General features: G+C 42.6%; 1 protein-coding gene across 2 annotated transcripts in view; it reads right to left on the reverse strand.

Moving 5' to 3' along the window:
• The window catches only part of LAPTM4B (lysosomal protein transmembrane 4 beta), a 69251-nt gene extending 51691 nt beyond the window's left edge, over positions 1-17560 (reverse strand). For both annotated transcript variants that reach the window (XM_029223030.1, XM_029223029.1), the window contains exon 1: positions 17246-17560. In XM_029223030.1, the coding sequence (XP_029078863.1) occupies positions 17246-17344 (99 nt within the window). In that variant the 5' untranslated portion in view covers positions 17345-17560. The remainder of the gene's footprint in view (positions 1-17245) is intronic.
• Between the last annotated feature and the right edge of the window lie 212 nt (positions 17561-17772).

Genomic DNA, 17772 nt, shown 5'->3' on the forward strand with positions numbered 1-17772 from the left:
AGTTTGAGAGGTTACTTAGGTCCTACGTGTGGAAGAGTCAAGGTTTGAATCTCAAGGCCTTTCCACATGGAGGTGGAATTATTAGACACACAGGAAGTGACGAGCTGCAAGGATAAAAAAAGAAGCAAAGGAGACTGAAATTTCGAGCCTGGGTGACAAAATCTTGTCATTATCAGCAATAAGGACTATGACAAGGTTGATTTTAGGCAGGAAAAGTACTTGCAGGCTGTCCGAATAATCATGTGTTGGCTTGTCCGTCTGGCCTCTCAGCCTCCTGTTTTTATTCAGCCTTTGGTGCTCTGGCCTGCCCTCCATGTGTGTTTGCCTATCCCAGTAGGCAGATTTTTTAAATGTATTATAAAGATCCCCCCCCCCGCCCCAAATTCAATGAGGTCCTTCTGATTCGCCTTGCAGGCCACAGTGCCATCCTTTTGGCATGTCTCCCTCATGGGTGATAGATTAAATCAAGAAACCACCACCACTACACATTCTGTCTTATATTACTGAAGACGTTTTGCCTGCCCTATGTGGTGTGATTATTGTTACGCCGCTCTACAGATGAGGACTCTCAGACTTTGGGGAAACCCACACAAGGTCATGACGTTTTCAGCTGACACTCAGTCATGGGTCCTTCGATTACAAATGCCACACATGCTCCTTCCAGTAACCCAGGTTCCGCCCCAAAAGCCACTGCACCCGGTTCACAAGCCCTGGCGGCTCTGCTCACCAGTCCCCTGGCAGCAGGCTCAGAATTCTTTCCAAGGGAGTGCTCCAGACAGCCCAGCCACTCTCAAGGCGACAGGAAGCTGGCAAGCAGAGTGAAACCGACTTGCGACCCCAGCAGAAGCATCCTCAATTTCCCTGAATGGACTTGGTCAGGTTCTGATCTTCACTCTCAGGCTGAGACACCACTGTATGTATTCTCTCAGAATGATGAGAAAGATGTCTGGACAGTGAACAGAAGGCAAAGGATGGTCCTCTAGCAGAGGCCAGAAAGAAGGCTGTTCAAAGAGCCACTAGGAGACTTGGTGGCGGGGGGAGGGGTGGACAGGGAGAACAACTGTGTTCCCTTTTATGCCCTAAAGAACATTCCGCATCTCTGAATATAAAGAGACAGGCCTAGCGCAGAGCCTAATTTAGAATGGGCTATGGGGACCTAAACTCTGTGCATAAGGAAGGATCAAGCACTAGAGGGTTAGAAGGCCAGCGTCCAAAAAAGAGGAGAAAATATAAAGTGCAAAATGGCTAAATTAATTTTTTAGTGCAAGAAACATGATGCTCTTTGTGTTCTGATATGCTCTATTCATTAGGTCTATTAGTCCCTATTTGTAACCATCCTACGCCAACAACTTGGATAATCATTAAAAATATGCTTTGGAAGACTGTTTAAAACATTCCCTGTTTAGCTTCAATACATAAAAGAATACTTTATTCCTACAGCTATTCAAAGACAAAATTGAAACTCATAAAACAGAACGTCTTTTCTAATGAAAGTGAAGAGGCTGTAACAGACTTAACCATTAGAATATAAATTTTGCATTCTACTCAGGAACAGTGTTGCTATATTGTACTTTAGAGTTAAATTTTTTCTTATGAAATAGCAATACATTTAATACACCCCAAAACAACAACTTTTGAATTTAAGACAAAAAATATACACTTTTAGTTTGCACACATGGCTTGCAGTTTAGAATAAAAAGCAGCTAAAGTATAATTTGATAGCTAAGTTTTTTAAAAATCTTGTCAAAGTAAAATAAAATGCAATGATATAATCTAAGTACTCTTAGATGAATGTTTTGTAATCATAATGCTGAATTGTTAATGATTTCTCCTTTCCACACATAAAGTGTATGCCATAAATATTCATTACTATGAATCTAGGTAATGGAACATTCTTGAAGGTGACATTAATGTCTGATAGTTACTTTTAGCTAAAAGAAAACAGTATTAGATTACTTCAAAAGTAAACAGCCTCTGAAGATCATTGTTCTTAAGCTATTCTCAAAGTAAACTAATGAAAAGATTATCTAGTGAATTAACTGTCGCTAATGTAAATACAAAAATATCTTTAAGATTCTATTCCTGTTTGCATACTTTCTTTAGAACAAATATTAAAATTACCTGAGAGGGACTTCCCTGATGGCACAGTGGTTAAGAATCTGCCTGCCAATGCAGGGGACACGGGTTTGAGCCCTCGTCCAGGAAGATCCCACATGCTGTGGAGCAACTAAGCCTGTGCGTCACAACTACTGAGCCTGCGCTCTAGAGCCTGCGAGTTGCAACTACTGAGCCTGTGTGCTACAACTGCTGAAGCCCACACACCTAGAGCCAGTGCTCCACAACAAGAGAAGCCACCACAATGAGAAGCCTGTGCACCGCAATGAAGAGTAGCCCCCACTCGCTGAAACTAGAGAAAGCCCACATGCAGCAACGAAGACCCAACACAGCCAAAAGTAAATAAATAAATATTTAAAAAAAAAAGGTTATCTGAGAAACTTTCATTTAGTTTCTAAACAGCTGGTAGGGGGAAAAAACTAGGCAAAGAAATATTCTCAGGTAAATAACAAAAGAATCAAAGAAAGCACCTTTTGAAATTTTACTAAATTTTTTAAACATTTTCACAAAAGCTCTCTGGTGTTTCTGTTATTAATTTAAAGTTTGTTCCTCAAGACAAGGAACAAGTGTTCCTCTTGCCACTTTTATCCAACATAGTTTTGTAAGTCCTAGCTACGGCAATCAGAGAAGAAAAAGAAATAAAAGGATTCCAAATTGGAAAAGAAGTTAAACTGTCACTGTTGGCAGATGATATAATACTATACATAGAAAACCCTAAAGATGTTACCAGAAAACTACTAGAGCTCATCAATGAATTTGGTGAAGTTGCAGGTTACAAAATTAATACACAGAAATCTGCTGCATTTCTACACACTAACAACAAAAGATCATACAGAGAAATTCAAGAAACAATCCCATTTACCACTGCATCAAAAAGAAAATACCTAGGAATAAACCTACCTAAGAAGACAAAAGACCTGTACTCTGAAAACTATAAGATGCTGTTTAAAGAAACTGAAGATGACACAATCAGATGGGAAGATATACCATGCTCCTGAACTGGAAGAATCTATACTGTCAAAATGACTATACTACCCAAGGCAATCTACAGATCTGTAGATTCAATGCAATCCCTATCAAATTACCAATGGCATTTTTCACAGAACTACAATAAAAAATCTTAAAATTTGTATGGAGACACAAAAGACCCCAAATAGCCAAAGTAATCTACAGAAAGAAAAATGGAGCTGGAGGAATCAGGCTGCCTGACTTCAGACTATACTACAAAGGTATAGTCATCAAAACAGTATGGTACTGGCACAAAAACAGAAATAGATCAATGGAACAGGATAGAAAGCCCAGATATAAACACACACCTACGGTCAATTAATCTACAACAAAGGAGGCAAGACTGTACAATGGGGGAAAGACAGTCTCTTCAATAAATGGTCCTGGGAAAACTGGACAACTACATGTAAAAAAATAAAATTAGAACATTCTTTAACACCATACACAAAAATAAGCTCAAACTGTATTAAAGACCTAAATGTGAGACTGGACACTATAAAATTCTTAGAGGAAAATATAGGCAGAACACTCTCTGACAAAAATCACAGCAATTATCTTTTTCAATCTGTCTCCCAGAGTAATGGAAATAAAAACAAACAAATGGGACCTAATTAAACTCAAAAGCTTTTGCACAGCAACGGAAACCATAAACAAAACAAAAAGACAATCCACAGATTGAGAGAAAATATTTGCAAATGATGTGACCAACAAGGGATTAGTCTCCAAAATTTCCAAACAGCTCATGTGGCTTAATATCATCAAAACAAACAACCCAATCAAAACATGGGCAGAAGATCTAAACAGACATTTCTCCAAAGAAGACATACAGATGGCCAATAAGCACATGAAAAGATGTTCAACATCACTAATTATTAGAGAAATGCAAATCAAAACTACAAGATATCACCTCACACCAGTCAAAATGGCTATCATAAAAATATCCATAAACAGGGACTTCCCTGGTGGCACAGCGGTTAAGAATCCACCTGCCAATGCAGGTGACATGGGTTCGATCCCTGGTCCAGGTAGATCCCACATGCCACGGAGCAACTAAGCCTGTGCACTACAACTACTGAGCCCGTGACCCACAATTACTGAGCCTGCATGTCACAACTACTGAAGCCTGTGCGCCTAGAGCCCGTGCTCCGCAACAAGAGAAGCCACCACAATGAGAAGCCCATGCACCACAGGGAAGAGTAGCCCCTGCTTGCAGCAACCAGAAAAAGCCCGCACGCAGCAATGAAGACCCAAAGCAGCCAAAAATAAATAAATTTTAAAAAATAAAATAAAATTAAAAAAAAATCCATAAACAATAAATGCTGGAGAGGCTGTGGAGAAAAGGCACAGCTCCTACCCCTCCCCCACTGTTGGTGGGAATGTAAATTGGTACAGCTACTATGGAGAACAGTATGGAGGTTCCTTAAAAAACTAAAAATAGAGCTACCATATGCCCACTCCTGGGCATATATCCAGATAAAAACATGGTCCAAAAGGATACATGCACCCCAATGTTCACTGCAGCCCTGTTTACAATAGCCAAAACATGGAAGCAACCTAAATGTCCATCAACAGAGGAATGGATAAAGAAGATATGGTACATATATACAATGGAATATTACTCTGCCATTAAAAAGAATGAAATAATGCCATTTGCAGCATCATTCATGAACCTAGAGATTGTCATACTGAGTGAAATAAGTCAGACAGAGAAAGAGAAGTATGTCACTTGGATGTGGAACCTAAAAAGAAATGATACATATGAACTTATTTACAAAACAGACTCACAGACTTAGAGAACGTACTTATGGTTACCAGGGGGAAGGGTGAGGGAAAGGGATATTTACGGAGTTTGGGATTGACATGTACACATTGCTTTATTTAAAATGGATAACCAACAAGGACTTACTGTATAGCACAGGGAACTCTGCTCAGTATTATATGTAACAACCTAAATGGGAAAAGAATTTGAAAAAGAATAGATACATGTATATGTGTAACTGAATCACACTGCTGTACACGTGAGACTATCACAACATTGTTAATCAACTGTACTCCAATGTAAAATAAGAAAAAAATTTTTTAATTGTTTGTTCCTTGTAACTACACTTTGACTTACCACCAAGCCTTCAGTTACTTGTTTTGTTCAATACCTTTTGAAGGAATAAAAATAGCCAGTGTTTTAACTACATAGGCAAGATTCTAAGAAAAGGAAATTAGCATCCGAAATGTGTGAGTCCACAAACCACTGCTACCAAAAGTGTGGGAGACCTGCAGCTTCAGCATCATCCCCAGTGTGTTACTAATGCAGACCCACAAGACCAACTCCAGACCTAAAGAATCAAAAGTAAATGTCGGGCTTCCCTGGTGGCGCAGTGGTTGAGAGTCCGCCTGCCGATGCAGGGGACACGGGTTCGTGCCCCGGTCCGGGAAGATCCCACATGCCGCGGAGCGGCTGGGCCCGTGAGCCATGGCTGCTGAGCCTGCGCGTCCGGAGCCTGTGCTCCGCAACGGGAGGGGCCACAACAGTGAGAGGCCGCGTAACGCAAAAAAAAAAAAAAAAAAAAGTAAATGTCAGCAAGACTGACAACTGACCTCTCAGCAGCAAAGCAGAAGTCAAGAGACGTGGAAGGAGCTTCAATGTGTTGAGACAATAACTCTCAACCAAGGATTGAAATATCTTTCAAAAACTCGAGTCAAATAAAGGTATTTTCAGGACTTCCCTGGTGGCACAGTGGCTAAGAATCCGCCTGCCAATGCAGGGGATGTGGGTTCGAGCCCTGGTCCAGGAAGATCCCACATGCCACGGAGCAACTAAGCCCATGCGCCACAACTACTGAACCTGCGCTCTAGAGCCCAGGAGCCACAACTACTGAAGCCCTCGAGCCACAACTACGGAAGCCCGCACGCCTAGAGCCCGTGCTCTGCGACAAGAGAAGCCACCGCAATGAGAAGCCCACGCACCACAACAAAGAGTAGCCCCTGCTCACCGCAACTAGAGAAGAGCCCGCGTGCAGCAATGAAGACCCAATGTAGCCAAAAATAAATAAAATCTATGTTTTTAAAAAATAAAAAATAAATAAAAATAAAAATATTTTCAAAGAAGAACTGTCAGAGTTTGCCACCAACAGATTTCACTAAAGGAAAATGTTTAATATGTACGTCCAACAGAAGGATAGTGATCCTAGACAGCAGGTCTGAGGTGCAAAAGAAAATGATGGATCACGTACTTTCCACATTTGGGGTATTAAAATATCCATTTTTAAAATAAAAATTAGAGTGACTGCAAATAAAGAGAGAAGATGATGGACAGAGGTGTAAATATGTGGGTAACTCTAAGCAAACATTGATTGTATAGATCAGTGTCTTGGGTGAATTTAAAAAAAAAAGACACTAACATACAAGAAATGACCAGAGTTAAAGGACTTGTTCAAAAGAAAGGCAAAGATATTATTAAATCTAGACTCTGATAAGTACATATGTTAAAATTTCTTGAGTGAACCACTAAAATAATAGAAATAAAAAATAGCAAATAGGCAAAAAAAAATGGATAAGAAAAAATTCAGGTAATATGAAAGATGGCAACAACAGACAGAAAAACAGAAACAAGGAGTAATATAAGTCCTAATATATTAACCACTGTTAACGTAAATGGGCTAATTTCTCCAGTTAAAGACAAAGATTGCAAGGCTCCCCAACACGGCCACTCATCCCCAAACTCTGTCACATGTCTTACATTCTCCTTCACAGCACCTATCACAATTACGTTCCAATATTTATTTGTGATTACTAATTAATATATATTAATTACTGGTAATTTCTTCTTACTAGACCATAGATTCCATGTTGGCAAGGATTGAGTCTATTTTGAATCACCATTGCATTGCCAGCACCTCACACATTTCCTAACACCCAGGAAGTTCTCAAATCTGTTAAAGGAGGAGGAAAGAAGGAAGGAGGGAAGAAGGAAACTGGATACACAATGCCATTCCTTCTAGGCATAAATATTCTACAATGATTTTCCTTTGAGACGGGAAGTCCTTATCCATAAGCACAGTTACAGTTTTCTGATCCATAAGCTAGCTGCATTTGATTTCTTACATAGATGACTATGTGTTTTCATACTGAAAATGCTATCCATGTACCCTCATTTTATCTTTAAAATAATTTTTAACAATCAATTAAAAACTCCACTAAGCAGCATACCTTGGGAGAAATGCATTTGTGTTTGAATACTACTTAGTTTTATCCATATTTGCAGCTATCTTATGACTTGCTTAAATTGTTTTGTGATACTTTTTTATATTTGCAATTGTTTATTGTTAGAATTTTTAACTCCAATTTAGAGAGGAAAACTGAAGTACTGAGAGCCAACAAGTACTGTTTTGTAGACTGGAATTAAAGCCTCCTATAATTACTATTGGGTGCCCACTGGGCAACAGGATCTCAGCAATAAGGCTGCCGTTAGGTGTCACGTCAGATTAGTAGATGCCCCTGGAATCCCTGGAATCCGTTCTCCCCTTCTTTCACAGTAATAGGCTTATCTGGATATATCAATGCCCAGCTAAAGATAATATCTCCTAGCTTCCCTTGCAGCTAGGTCGTATGTCTTGTTTCTGGCTACTGGGATATGAGTGACAGCAATGCATACAATTTCCACTTCACATCCTTAAAAAAAATGAAGCTGCTTGTCCTCCAGGTGACTGTTCTCCTTTCTAGCAGGCCAGAACACAAACATGGTGCTGATGAGATGTCTCCAACCACGCAGACAAGGATAACGGAAGCAGCCCCCTACATCCAGAGGAGTCAGCACATTTAGGATGGCACAACTGCCCCACCAGCCTGGGTCGTCTCTGGATGGCCTCACGGAACAAAGCTTGCCAATCCTCCCTAACTGTTAACACAAGCGAGAAGGAAACTGCATTTTTGCACTTCTGTTCACAACACTTTATCTATACCATAGCAAATACAGAGGTTAAATATTAACACAAAAGAGAAAAGACCAGATTATCAGAGAATCCAATGCCACCTTAAAAGGGGGGGAAGGGGGAGGCTTCCCTGGTGGCGCAGTGGTTGAGAGTCCGCCTGCCGATGCAGGGGACACGGGTTCGTGCCCCAGTCCGGGAAGACCCCACATGCCGTGGAGTGGCTGGGCCCGTGAGCCACGGCCGCTGAGCCTGCACATCCAGAGCCTGTGCTCCACAACAGGAGAGGCCACAACAGTGAGAGGCCCACGTACCGCAAAAAAAAAAAAAAAAAAAAAAAAAAAGGAGGGGGGGAAGGGGGACACTTATGGCTAGATCAAAATTCAGACAACAAAAAGTACTATCAAAGAAGCAAACCCCTCTTGCAGCACAGCTGGAAGAAGACACACTGTCGCGGCCTGGAGACTTGCTCCTTTTAGTACTGAATGCTATCTCTTTTCTGAAGCTGGCCTCACCAGGCTGTCTTTAAGAAAAGCTATTAAGTACTCAAATCACTGACAATCATAATTTAGTGTCCTCTACAGGAAAAGAATACATAGGCCTCAGGATAGGAGTATTCATTTCCATGAGGATTATATTTCCCCATCGAATATTAATAAATTGGCATTCTGGTTTTATGTGTCAGTCTACTATAAGTTTAGTCAGTGTGAATCAGCCATTCAACTTTAGGGCATTGACAAGATCCAATCTCTGGTCCAGCAAGGTTGAGGAAAGGCCAAACTCTGATGCGTCCCATCTGGCCTTACCCAGGTAACCCCCTAAGTGATTCTTTTCTTCCAACCAATAACACCTCCACTTCGGCAGCCCCAAGCCCTCTACTGTTAGTCAACAAAGATGTCAGCACCTACCTGTACCAAGCATTATTTCTTCACCATCCCTCACCATGGAACCAACTAGCTATGTAATTTTAGCAGCTCAAAGGTTAATAAAAACACTCAAGCTTATTTTTAATAATAATTTGAAATTATATTTCCTCAAGCAATTTTTGGCCCCTACATATGTCCCTGAGAAATAATTTTCCCTTGGAAGCTGCAGCCTCAAAGAGGCAACTCTAAACCTTTAAAAGTTTGTTAGACTGGGAATTCCCTAGTGGTCCAACAGTTAGGACTCTGCACTTCCACTGCAGGGGGCACAGGTTCAAATCCCTTATGGTGGGGGGCGGTGGGGGGGAGTTTGTTAGGACCAAATGAAGAAGTGTGATCTTTGCTTAATTTTTATTTTGCTTCAGGTAAAAAACCAGTTTACAGCTGTTTAAGAACTCTCATCAAGGCTCCAGAAAGCTCTATTAAAAGAGCCAAGGGAGCCGGGAGGAAGTGGAGAAAGCAGTGAGTTATTAGGGCTCACCCATTATTTCCGCTAGCATCCCTTTATGAACAACAGTATATCTGCCACAACGGGGGTGCAGTGGGAAGGGAAAAATGAGTCCTCTTCCTTCATGACAAAGATTCAACATAAGTTGACAAAACAAATAGATCACACATTTAGTTAATATACACATCACGGTGCAAAACTCATGTTAACCACTTTAACACTTGATGCTTTGTTAGTTCATTAGACGTATCTAAAGTGGGACCCAGAGAGATTGACGTTAATAAACACTATGATGGCAATCTTTATTTCTTGGTCTTTAAAATGCTCTGATGAGGGAATTCCCTGGCAGTCCAGTGGTTAGGGCTCGGCACTCTCACTGCCGAGGGCCTGAGTTCGATCTCTGGTCAAGTAACTAAGATCTCCCAAGCTGCGCGGCATGGCCAAAAAAAAAAGTAAACGGTTCGGATGAACATCTGATAACACAAGATAAAAGTTTAAAAAGGCATTAAATACCACTGAAATCTTCACCAGACAATATTTCATAGAACTTCCCTTGATCCTTTACATTTGGGGGTAGGGAGGCCTATACTTTTAACAAGGGGTTCATTAGACATCTCTCAAAAATCCAGTATCCCTCTCTGTCCAAATCTGTTCGATTCCTGAATTCAGACGTAGAAAATCTGGATGGCAATGGTACCATTGACTGACTGATCAAAGTTCCCGTCCGTATTATTTGCATCATTAGCAAGTGAGAGGCCTATGCTGGGAAGAACTGACATTGCTGCATCTCCTACCTGGAAGGCTGTACCACACCCTGCCTGGTCTCCCAGCCATCTATAAAAGAGCCTGCCCTTTCAATCTTCCTTAAAAACTGCTTTCACCCTATCACACCTGTTCATAATTCTTCAGTGCCTCCCCACTGCCTACAGAATAAAATCCATACTCTTTAGCTTATAATTTCAGTCTTTTACAATCTAATATAGTAGGGAAAACATTAGGTAGTAAGGATTACAGAAATATTATGAACTAGCCCCTATTTTGCCCTGGACTTACAGACCAAGTTCAAGAGTCTGACAGCTGGAAAGAAACTATTAATCTTAAAGGAGCATATCACCACCTATCGTGCCTGACCCCAGGGTTGCTTTGAGGTCTCAATAAGAACAAATACGAAGTCCACTGAAAACTATCAATCACTCTACAAATGCAAGATGTCGGTTTTACTATCCAGTATTACTATACAGACAAAAATCAATAGTTATTGCACCAGGACTTCTAAGGACACAAAAAGAACCCACCAGGCTTGGGTACACAAGCAAGCTGTGACTTTCAAAGTGAACTAGTTGATTATTTGACAGGCCAGGTCATAAAGCCAATGAGACCAGCTACCCTGAGCTCTTTCATCCTTTATAACCTGATATATGGCCAACTCCCCTATGAATAATGCCTGGCACAAAGAAGCATTCAGTATGTACTTGCTGAATAACTAACCTCCTAAAACACACCTGGATTATAATAAAAAGGATGATATGCACAAAGGGGGACCTATCCCTGGTGTCAATGACAGATTCTTCCAACTACCAGGACCACTTTTAAAAACACAGTAAGAAAATTACCTGATAAAACGATGAAAGAAACTACAAAGCAAAAAGTATGCTTGAGTGTATAGGGAGAAACTCAGGTCCTGATGGCAAAACACAAGAAATGCGGGCTTTAGCATAAAGAGTATAGCAGGGATTTTTCATTGTATTATTCTCCAAACATTCTTCCCTCCTCCTCCCAGTAACAGTCTCTGATGCCTCATCCCTCCACTCTCAAGCTGGTGTTTTAAATTAATCCCACCTCTGGCTCACATCTCTCCTAGTCAATAAACAGTTCAAGGGAAGCATATCCCAGACCTAAATTCATCAGTATAACCCTAGTCACATAACCCTGGCCTATGTGGCTCAGGGGTGGACAGATAATTTACATTTATCAAATCTGAATGAATCTCAGGACCCAAGGCTTAAGTACTGGCTGGCCATTTGTATCCTAAAGGAAGATAACCTGAAAGGGGAAGGGATGGGAGAAAGGGGGAAAGGGGTGTGGTGGAAACCACTGCACTTGTTAATTGTGTAAGCCAATTTAAGTTGACTTGAAACACACAGGTCATGAAATACACACATCTCCCTGATATAAGCCAACATTTTTTACGAGTAAGATAACAAGCTCATATTTGTGCTTGAGAAAAATACCTCTGGAAACTGCATTTGTAATGGACTGAAAAAAAAATGGATTATTGATGGCAAGGCTAGAAGCAGGGAGACCAGTTATGATTCTATTATAATAGCCAAGTGAGTGCTAATGAGAGCCTAAACGAGGGAAACGGTAGCAAGAATAAGAACAGGACAGAATAAGGTAATCAGGAGGTTGAGCAAAAATCAATAGGACATGGAGACGGAATAAAGGAAGAGATTCAGATGGCAAGGGAAACAGAGGCAGCTAAACTGGGAAATGTAGATAGAAGGTGAAAGAGATGTGGTGCTCTAAGGACAATGGTGCTCCAAGGACAAAGGACGACCCTGCCTGAAAATGTTTCAGCATTACACCCACTACCGGACTCTTAATCTCCCTCACCACGTTGCCATGGTTACGAAATTCCTGAGCCCACCTGGGCAACTTGGGACCAGTCTCAAATAAGGACCCACGTGGGCAACAGGACCTGTCCCAAATAAGGAAAGGTATATGCCCTGTCCCACTCCCACCCTATAGAAGGAAGGTATATAAGCCTCGACCAATCAGGAAACAAAATTTTCACCTCGGACCATTCCTTTGCTTTCTGGCTATAAAAACTGATCAACAGCACATGTTCGGGCTTGACTCTCCCAGACTATTAGGAAGTCGGCCTGCTCTTCTGGCAGCGACCCTTCCCTCTAACAAATTCTATGTTCTTTACATTCTGCCTTGTGTCTGGAAATTCTTTTCCAACCCGCGTTTGGACCACGACAAGAGAGACTCGAGTATGTGCAAATTTGGGGAGAAAGTTAATGGATTCAGGCTTAGAATATTAAGTTTTGTTGAAGAAGGAGAGGAAACCTCAGAAGCCTGCATAGCAATCATTCTACTTTAAGTATTTCTTTCATATCACGATCCCTCTGGAAACCGGGACAAGTCAGTCCTCATTCTCTGTGAAGATGGATAGGCACCTTACTTGTCTTTCTATAAACATTTGTAGCTATTAAAGGTTATGTGATAAATCAACTTTTTTTTAGGTCTAATGATTAAACTGCCTTTTAAAATAAACACCTCTACCTCACATCGTTAACACAAAACTTAGAGATAGACCACAGATGTAAATATAAAAGCTAAAGCCATAAGGCTTCTGAAGAAAACATAAGAGAATATCTTTACAACTTCAGGGTAGGCAAAGATTCTTAGAACACAGAAAGTACTGACCATAAAAGAAAACAATGACAAGTTGAACTTAATTGAAATTAAAAACTCCAGTTCATCAAAATATACCATTAAGAAAATGAGTGGGCAAGCCACACACTGAGAGAAAATATTCACAAGGTATATGTTTAACAAAGGACTGGTATCCAAAATATAGAGAGTTCTTACAAATCAGTAGGAAAAAAAAAGACAAAACCCAATTTAAAAAATGGGAAATCAATAGCACTTCACAAAGGAAGAGATATAACTAGCCAAGAAGCAAAGATAAACTGTTCCACCTCATTAGTCATAAGGGAAACTCAAACTAAAGCCACCAGAAGCTACCACTACACGCCCACTGAACTTCATACACTGATGCCTGGAGTGTAAAATGGCAACTTGGAAAACCCCTTGGCAGTTTCTTACAGAGTTAAAACACACAACGGGGCTTCCCTGGTGGCGCAGTGGTTGAGGGTCCGCCTGCCGATGCAGGGGACACAGGTTCGTGCCCCGGTCTGGGATGATCCCACGTGCTGCGGAGTGGCTGGGCCCGTGAGCCATGGCTGCTGGGCCTGCGCGTCCGGAACCTGTGCTCCGCAACGGGAGAGGCCGCAACAGTGAGAGGCCCGCGTACTGCAAAAAAAACCAAACAAACAAACAAAAAAAACCCACACAACGACCAGGAATTCCACTGCTAAGTATTTATTCAAGAGAAATAAAAACAAATGTCCACAAAGTCTTTTTTGCAAGAATGTTCAGAGCAGATTTATCCATAATAGCCCCAAAATGGAAATAACCCAAATGTCCATCATCTGGCAAATGAATAAACAGACTGTGGTATATTCATACAACAATACTCAGCAATAAAAAGGTACAATCTATTGATACACTCCAAAACCATGAATGAATCTAAGACATTTTGCTAAGTTAAAGAAACCCAATACAAAAGAATACATACAGTATAATTCCATTTATATGAATAGGCAAAACTCACCTATGGGGTCGGGGTGTCTGTGGAGGGGTATACTGGAAGAGGCACAAGGGAACTTTCTGGGGTTTTGGAAATGTTCTCTAAGGGTGTGGGTTACAAAGGTGCATGCATTGGTCATGTCAATGAACTCTACACCTAATATCTGTGGTTTTCACCATATGTAAATTATGCCTCAATTTAAAAAAGGAAAACTTAAAAGAAAGCAAAACAAACAGATCTCTAATACAAATACCTGAAATCAATATGCTTTTTTTTTTTTTTTACTGGACTGAAGGAAACCTTTATAATTCCAAGGCAAAAACAAAACACACACTCAACTTTTAAAAGGTTAAACTGTGGAAACAGCACAGACCAAAAACATCACTCAAACCACAAGCCAACCTTAAGTAAATCACCTAAGGTCTCTTAGCCTCAGTTTTCATCTATGAAACGGGAATAAAAAAATCTACCTCACCAAGACATAAAAATTAAGCTTATGCAAAGCACTGCAGAGAGGGGACTTCCTGGCAGTCCAATGGTTAAGACTCTGTCTGCACTTCCACTGCAGGGGGCGTGGGTTTGATCCCTGGTCGGGGACCCAAGATCCCACATGCGGCGCCACGCGGCCAAAAGTTTTAAAAGAGTTTTTAAAAATAAAATTTTAAAAAAAGCATTGTAGAGAAAAATGTTGCCTACTATTCCAGTTCTCCAAGGATCAAGACATTAGCCACTGTAGTCACCCGCTGACTGTGGGCCTGAGGGGAATTCAGGATGGAGACAAACAGGAAGCAGTCTGTGCTTTGGATGCCCCGAGAATACGCATCTAAGGAAAAATTTCAGTGACCCCAGATTCCTGCATCTTCCCACACATAGAAAAGCACTAAAATCATCAACTTGAGACGCCTGTTCTTTGTGATTAATAGCCACCTTTTGATTTCGACTACAGGTTTTTTCACAGCAAAGAATTCATATATCCTGGCTCCTCTCCTCCCTTACCTTTTCAGAACGGTTTCTCCGAGCTGAGAGGCTGTCTTCTCGGTTACTTTACACAGTAAGACACTGAATAAACTCAACTCGCAGTTCTTACGTTGTTCGTTTTGGTTTTTTTCAAGTCAAGATATCTAGGGAATTCCCTGGAGGTCCAGTGGTTAGGACTCTGTGCTTTCACTGCCGAGGGTGCAGGTTTGACCCCTGGCCGGGGAACTAAGATCCCACAAGCCGTGGGATACGGCCAAAAAAAAAAAAGAAAACAAAGATATTTAGTATAGTCCCTGGAACACAGGACCTTAGTAAATGGTCATGGTAGGAAACAATTAGAAGATGTGTAAAAAAAGATCCACTTTACCTATCCTTTCTAGTGGACTCTTTTTTGAATACCTATCTATACTCCTACCCTTTTGTTTTCCTGAAAACTCTCCCCCTTGGGGTGAGGGGGTACGGTAAGGAGGAAGAGATGCCTTATTCTTTGGCTCCTTCATCTTAAAAACTGTCATGTTAATCAATGTTTTGGATAACCAAATTATATTTAAAGGTATGAGGGAAACTCACTATTTTTTTAAAAAAAAGTTTAAATTGTTTTGTGAAATGCAGAAGACTTATAAAGATGACCGGCAGGTTTCCCAGATATGAGGTTTACCTAAAGTGGCATTCTTATTCACATTTCCTGGAAAGCTTTCTAATTATCTTTCAAAAAGCCATATATTTCCAAATGCTAAAACGTGCATACCAATAATTACTTTCCCCAGAAAAGCATGCTCAAGCCATAGACAGAGTATGTGAGTGCTCTCCTTTTATCACACCAATACTGGTTAGTTGGATTACAGCCAAACGCAGGGCTCAAAGTAGATTTATCTTTCCTGTAGATCATGTAGTCCACTTGCCTAATGCGGTGCCCTAGATTTCACAAATTACATTCACTGATGTACTTGCAAGTCTGCAGATTTAAACATTTTCAAGGAGGACACAAGACATGTGTATAAAATTATCTGTCTTGATCATCAATAAAAGCACTATTTCGAGGCCACCCACTATCCTTCCGCTGTAATTTTAAATTTCTGTAAAGATTTCTTTGCTTTTAGCAAAATCAGGGTTGAGCCAATACGCAGATGTTCTATCTGCATTCACACCGCACAGTAAGAACCCACACATACCAAAGATCTGTTTGAAAGCTTTTAAGGCCAAATATTTCTATTGTGTGGCCTGTGATAGGCACAGACTAAAGGAAACTTGAAACTATAAATAGCACAGAGAATACCATGTGGGGCGGGGGGGGGGGATGTTCTGCTTAAAATGACACAACAAACGAGTTCACAATTCGACATAATGTCCATATACATCAAAAAACTGAATTATGAACCGACCAAAAAACTATGATGACTAAGAAGAAAAGAATTTATTCCCACCGAAAAGTTCTATATGCCATCTTACTACCACTTTTAAGGTGTTTCCTCATGATGAAGAGATATTCACTGCAAAAAGGCTCGGGTCTAACTCTTCCATCATGATGTGACCAAAACCGAAATGCAGTGGAATCCGACTCAGTGCAGTCTTCGGGGGAACAACAACCAACCGGGAGCTGGCACAGGGCAAGATTCCCTCACTGCCCCTGATAATCACTGCTCCCCATACAAATAAGATCTTAAAAGCTCCAACCTAAAGACAAACCAGATTTGCCTCCTCCGGTGTCATCTGTAAAAGGGGCAGGAAAGCCAGTGGGTGTAAAATGGCTGCCCCGGGCAGATTGAAACGCAGTATATCACAGGCAAATCCCTTCCTAGAGTAAGGGCTTTACAACAAACGTGTGGGTAAAGAGCCTCCAACCATTTCCACTCGGGATGTGAAGGTGCGCAGGAGACTGGACAGCAAACCCGAGGCCAGATGCGGCCTGGGAGAATAGGCACGCGGGCCCGCAACCCGGGCCGACAACTGGGGGTAGCACGAGGTGCCGGTCACCGCCTCGACGTTTGTCGGGACCCGTCGAAACACAAAGCCCAGCGGGTGCTGCTAAGAAGAAAGGAAAGGAAAGCACGTGCTCCGCAGACCGGATCGGAGTTCTCTGACCACCGAGTGCACTTTCACCGGAAACCGCGGACCTCCCCACGGCCGAGCCGGCTCCCAGCCGAGAGCTTTCCGGCGCTCCCTGCTCTGGGCGCCCCCTGCCTTCCCGCACCCCCGAAACGCCCCGAACTCCCGGCCCTGATTGCACCCCTCGCCACAAGTTGGCTGAGCCCGGGACATCGCTGACCCGCTCGCCCGGAGAATTAAGTTTCTAATAATATAACTTTAGGCGGATTAGTGCTGGCATCACCCAACCCCGAAGCCGCACCGGGAACCACTAGAGGTCGTGAAAAGTGAGGCGGGGGCGCGGGCCGGAGTCCCTGCGAGGTGCGGGGCGCCCGCCCTCCTCCCTGGCAGGTGCGCCCCGGGGCTCGCCAAGGCGCGCCGCGCTCACCAGGTACCAGACGCCGAGCAGGATGGTGCCGGTGCGGACATGGCAGCACAGGCAGCAGCTGTTGGAGTAGAACCGCGTCCAGGGGGCCACCATCTTCATCGCTCGGGCCGCCGGCGCAGTGGCGCGAGCGCGCGCCCAACTTTGCAGGAGCTTCGGCCGCGTTGGTCCGGGCTCGCCGCGCGGCTACTGCCGGCTCCTCGGCCGCTCCCGCTCGCGCTCCCAGCGCCGCTCGCCGCCCGCCGGCCCTTGCTCCGCGCCTCTCCCGATAGCTCGGAGCGGCTGCTTCGGCCGGACCCAGCGCTTGGAAGGCTGCGGGAGAAGGAGGAGGAGCAGGAGGGGGCGGAGCGGCTCGCGGACCACGTGACGGGCGCCCGGGCCCCGTGATGTCACCGCGGGCTCCGGCCAGCTGCTGGCGCCGCCGGCCCATTGTAAATAGATAAATCATCTTGAACTCGGCTGGTCGCGTAGTCGGCCCCCGGTGGAGTTCCTCTTTCATTTGGTCATTTGTGTAACTCTGTCATGGATTC

The sequence above is a fragment of the Monodon monoceros genome, unplaced genomic scaffold (genome assembly GCF_005190385.1).
Source record: "Monodon monoceros isolate NGI ecotype Baffin Bay Population unplaced genomic scaffold, NGI_Narwhal_1 Super_Scaffold_14, whole genome shotgun sequence".
In the NCBI taxonomy this organism is placed as follows: domain Eukaryota; kingdom Metazoa; phylum Chordata; class Mammalia; order Artiodactyla; family Monodontidae; genus Monodon; species Monodon monoceros.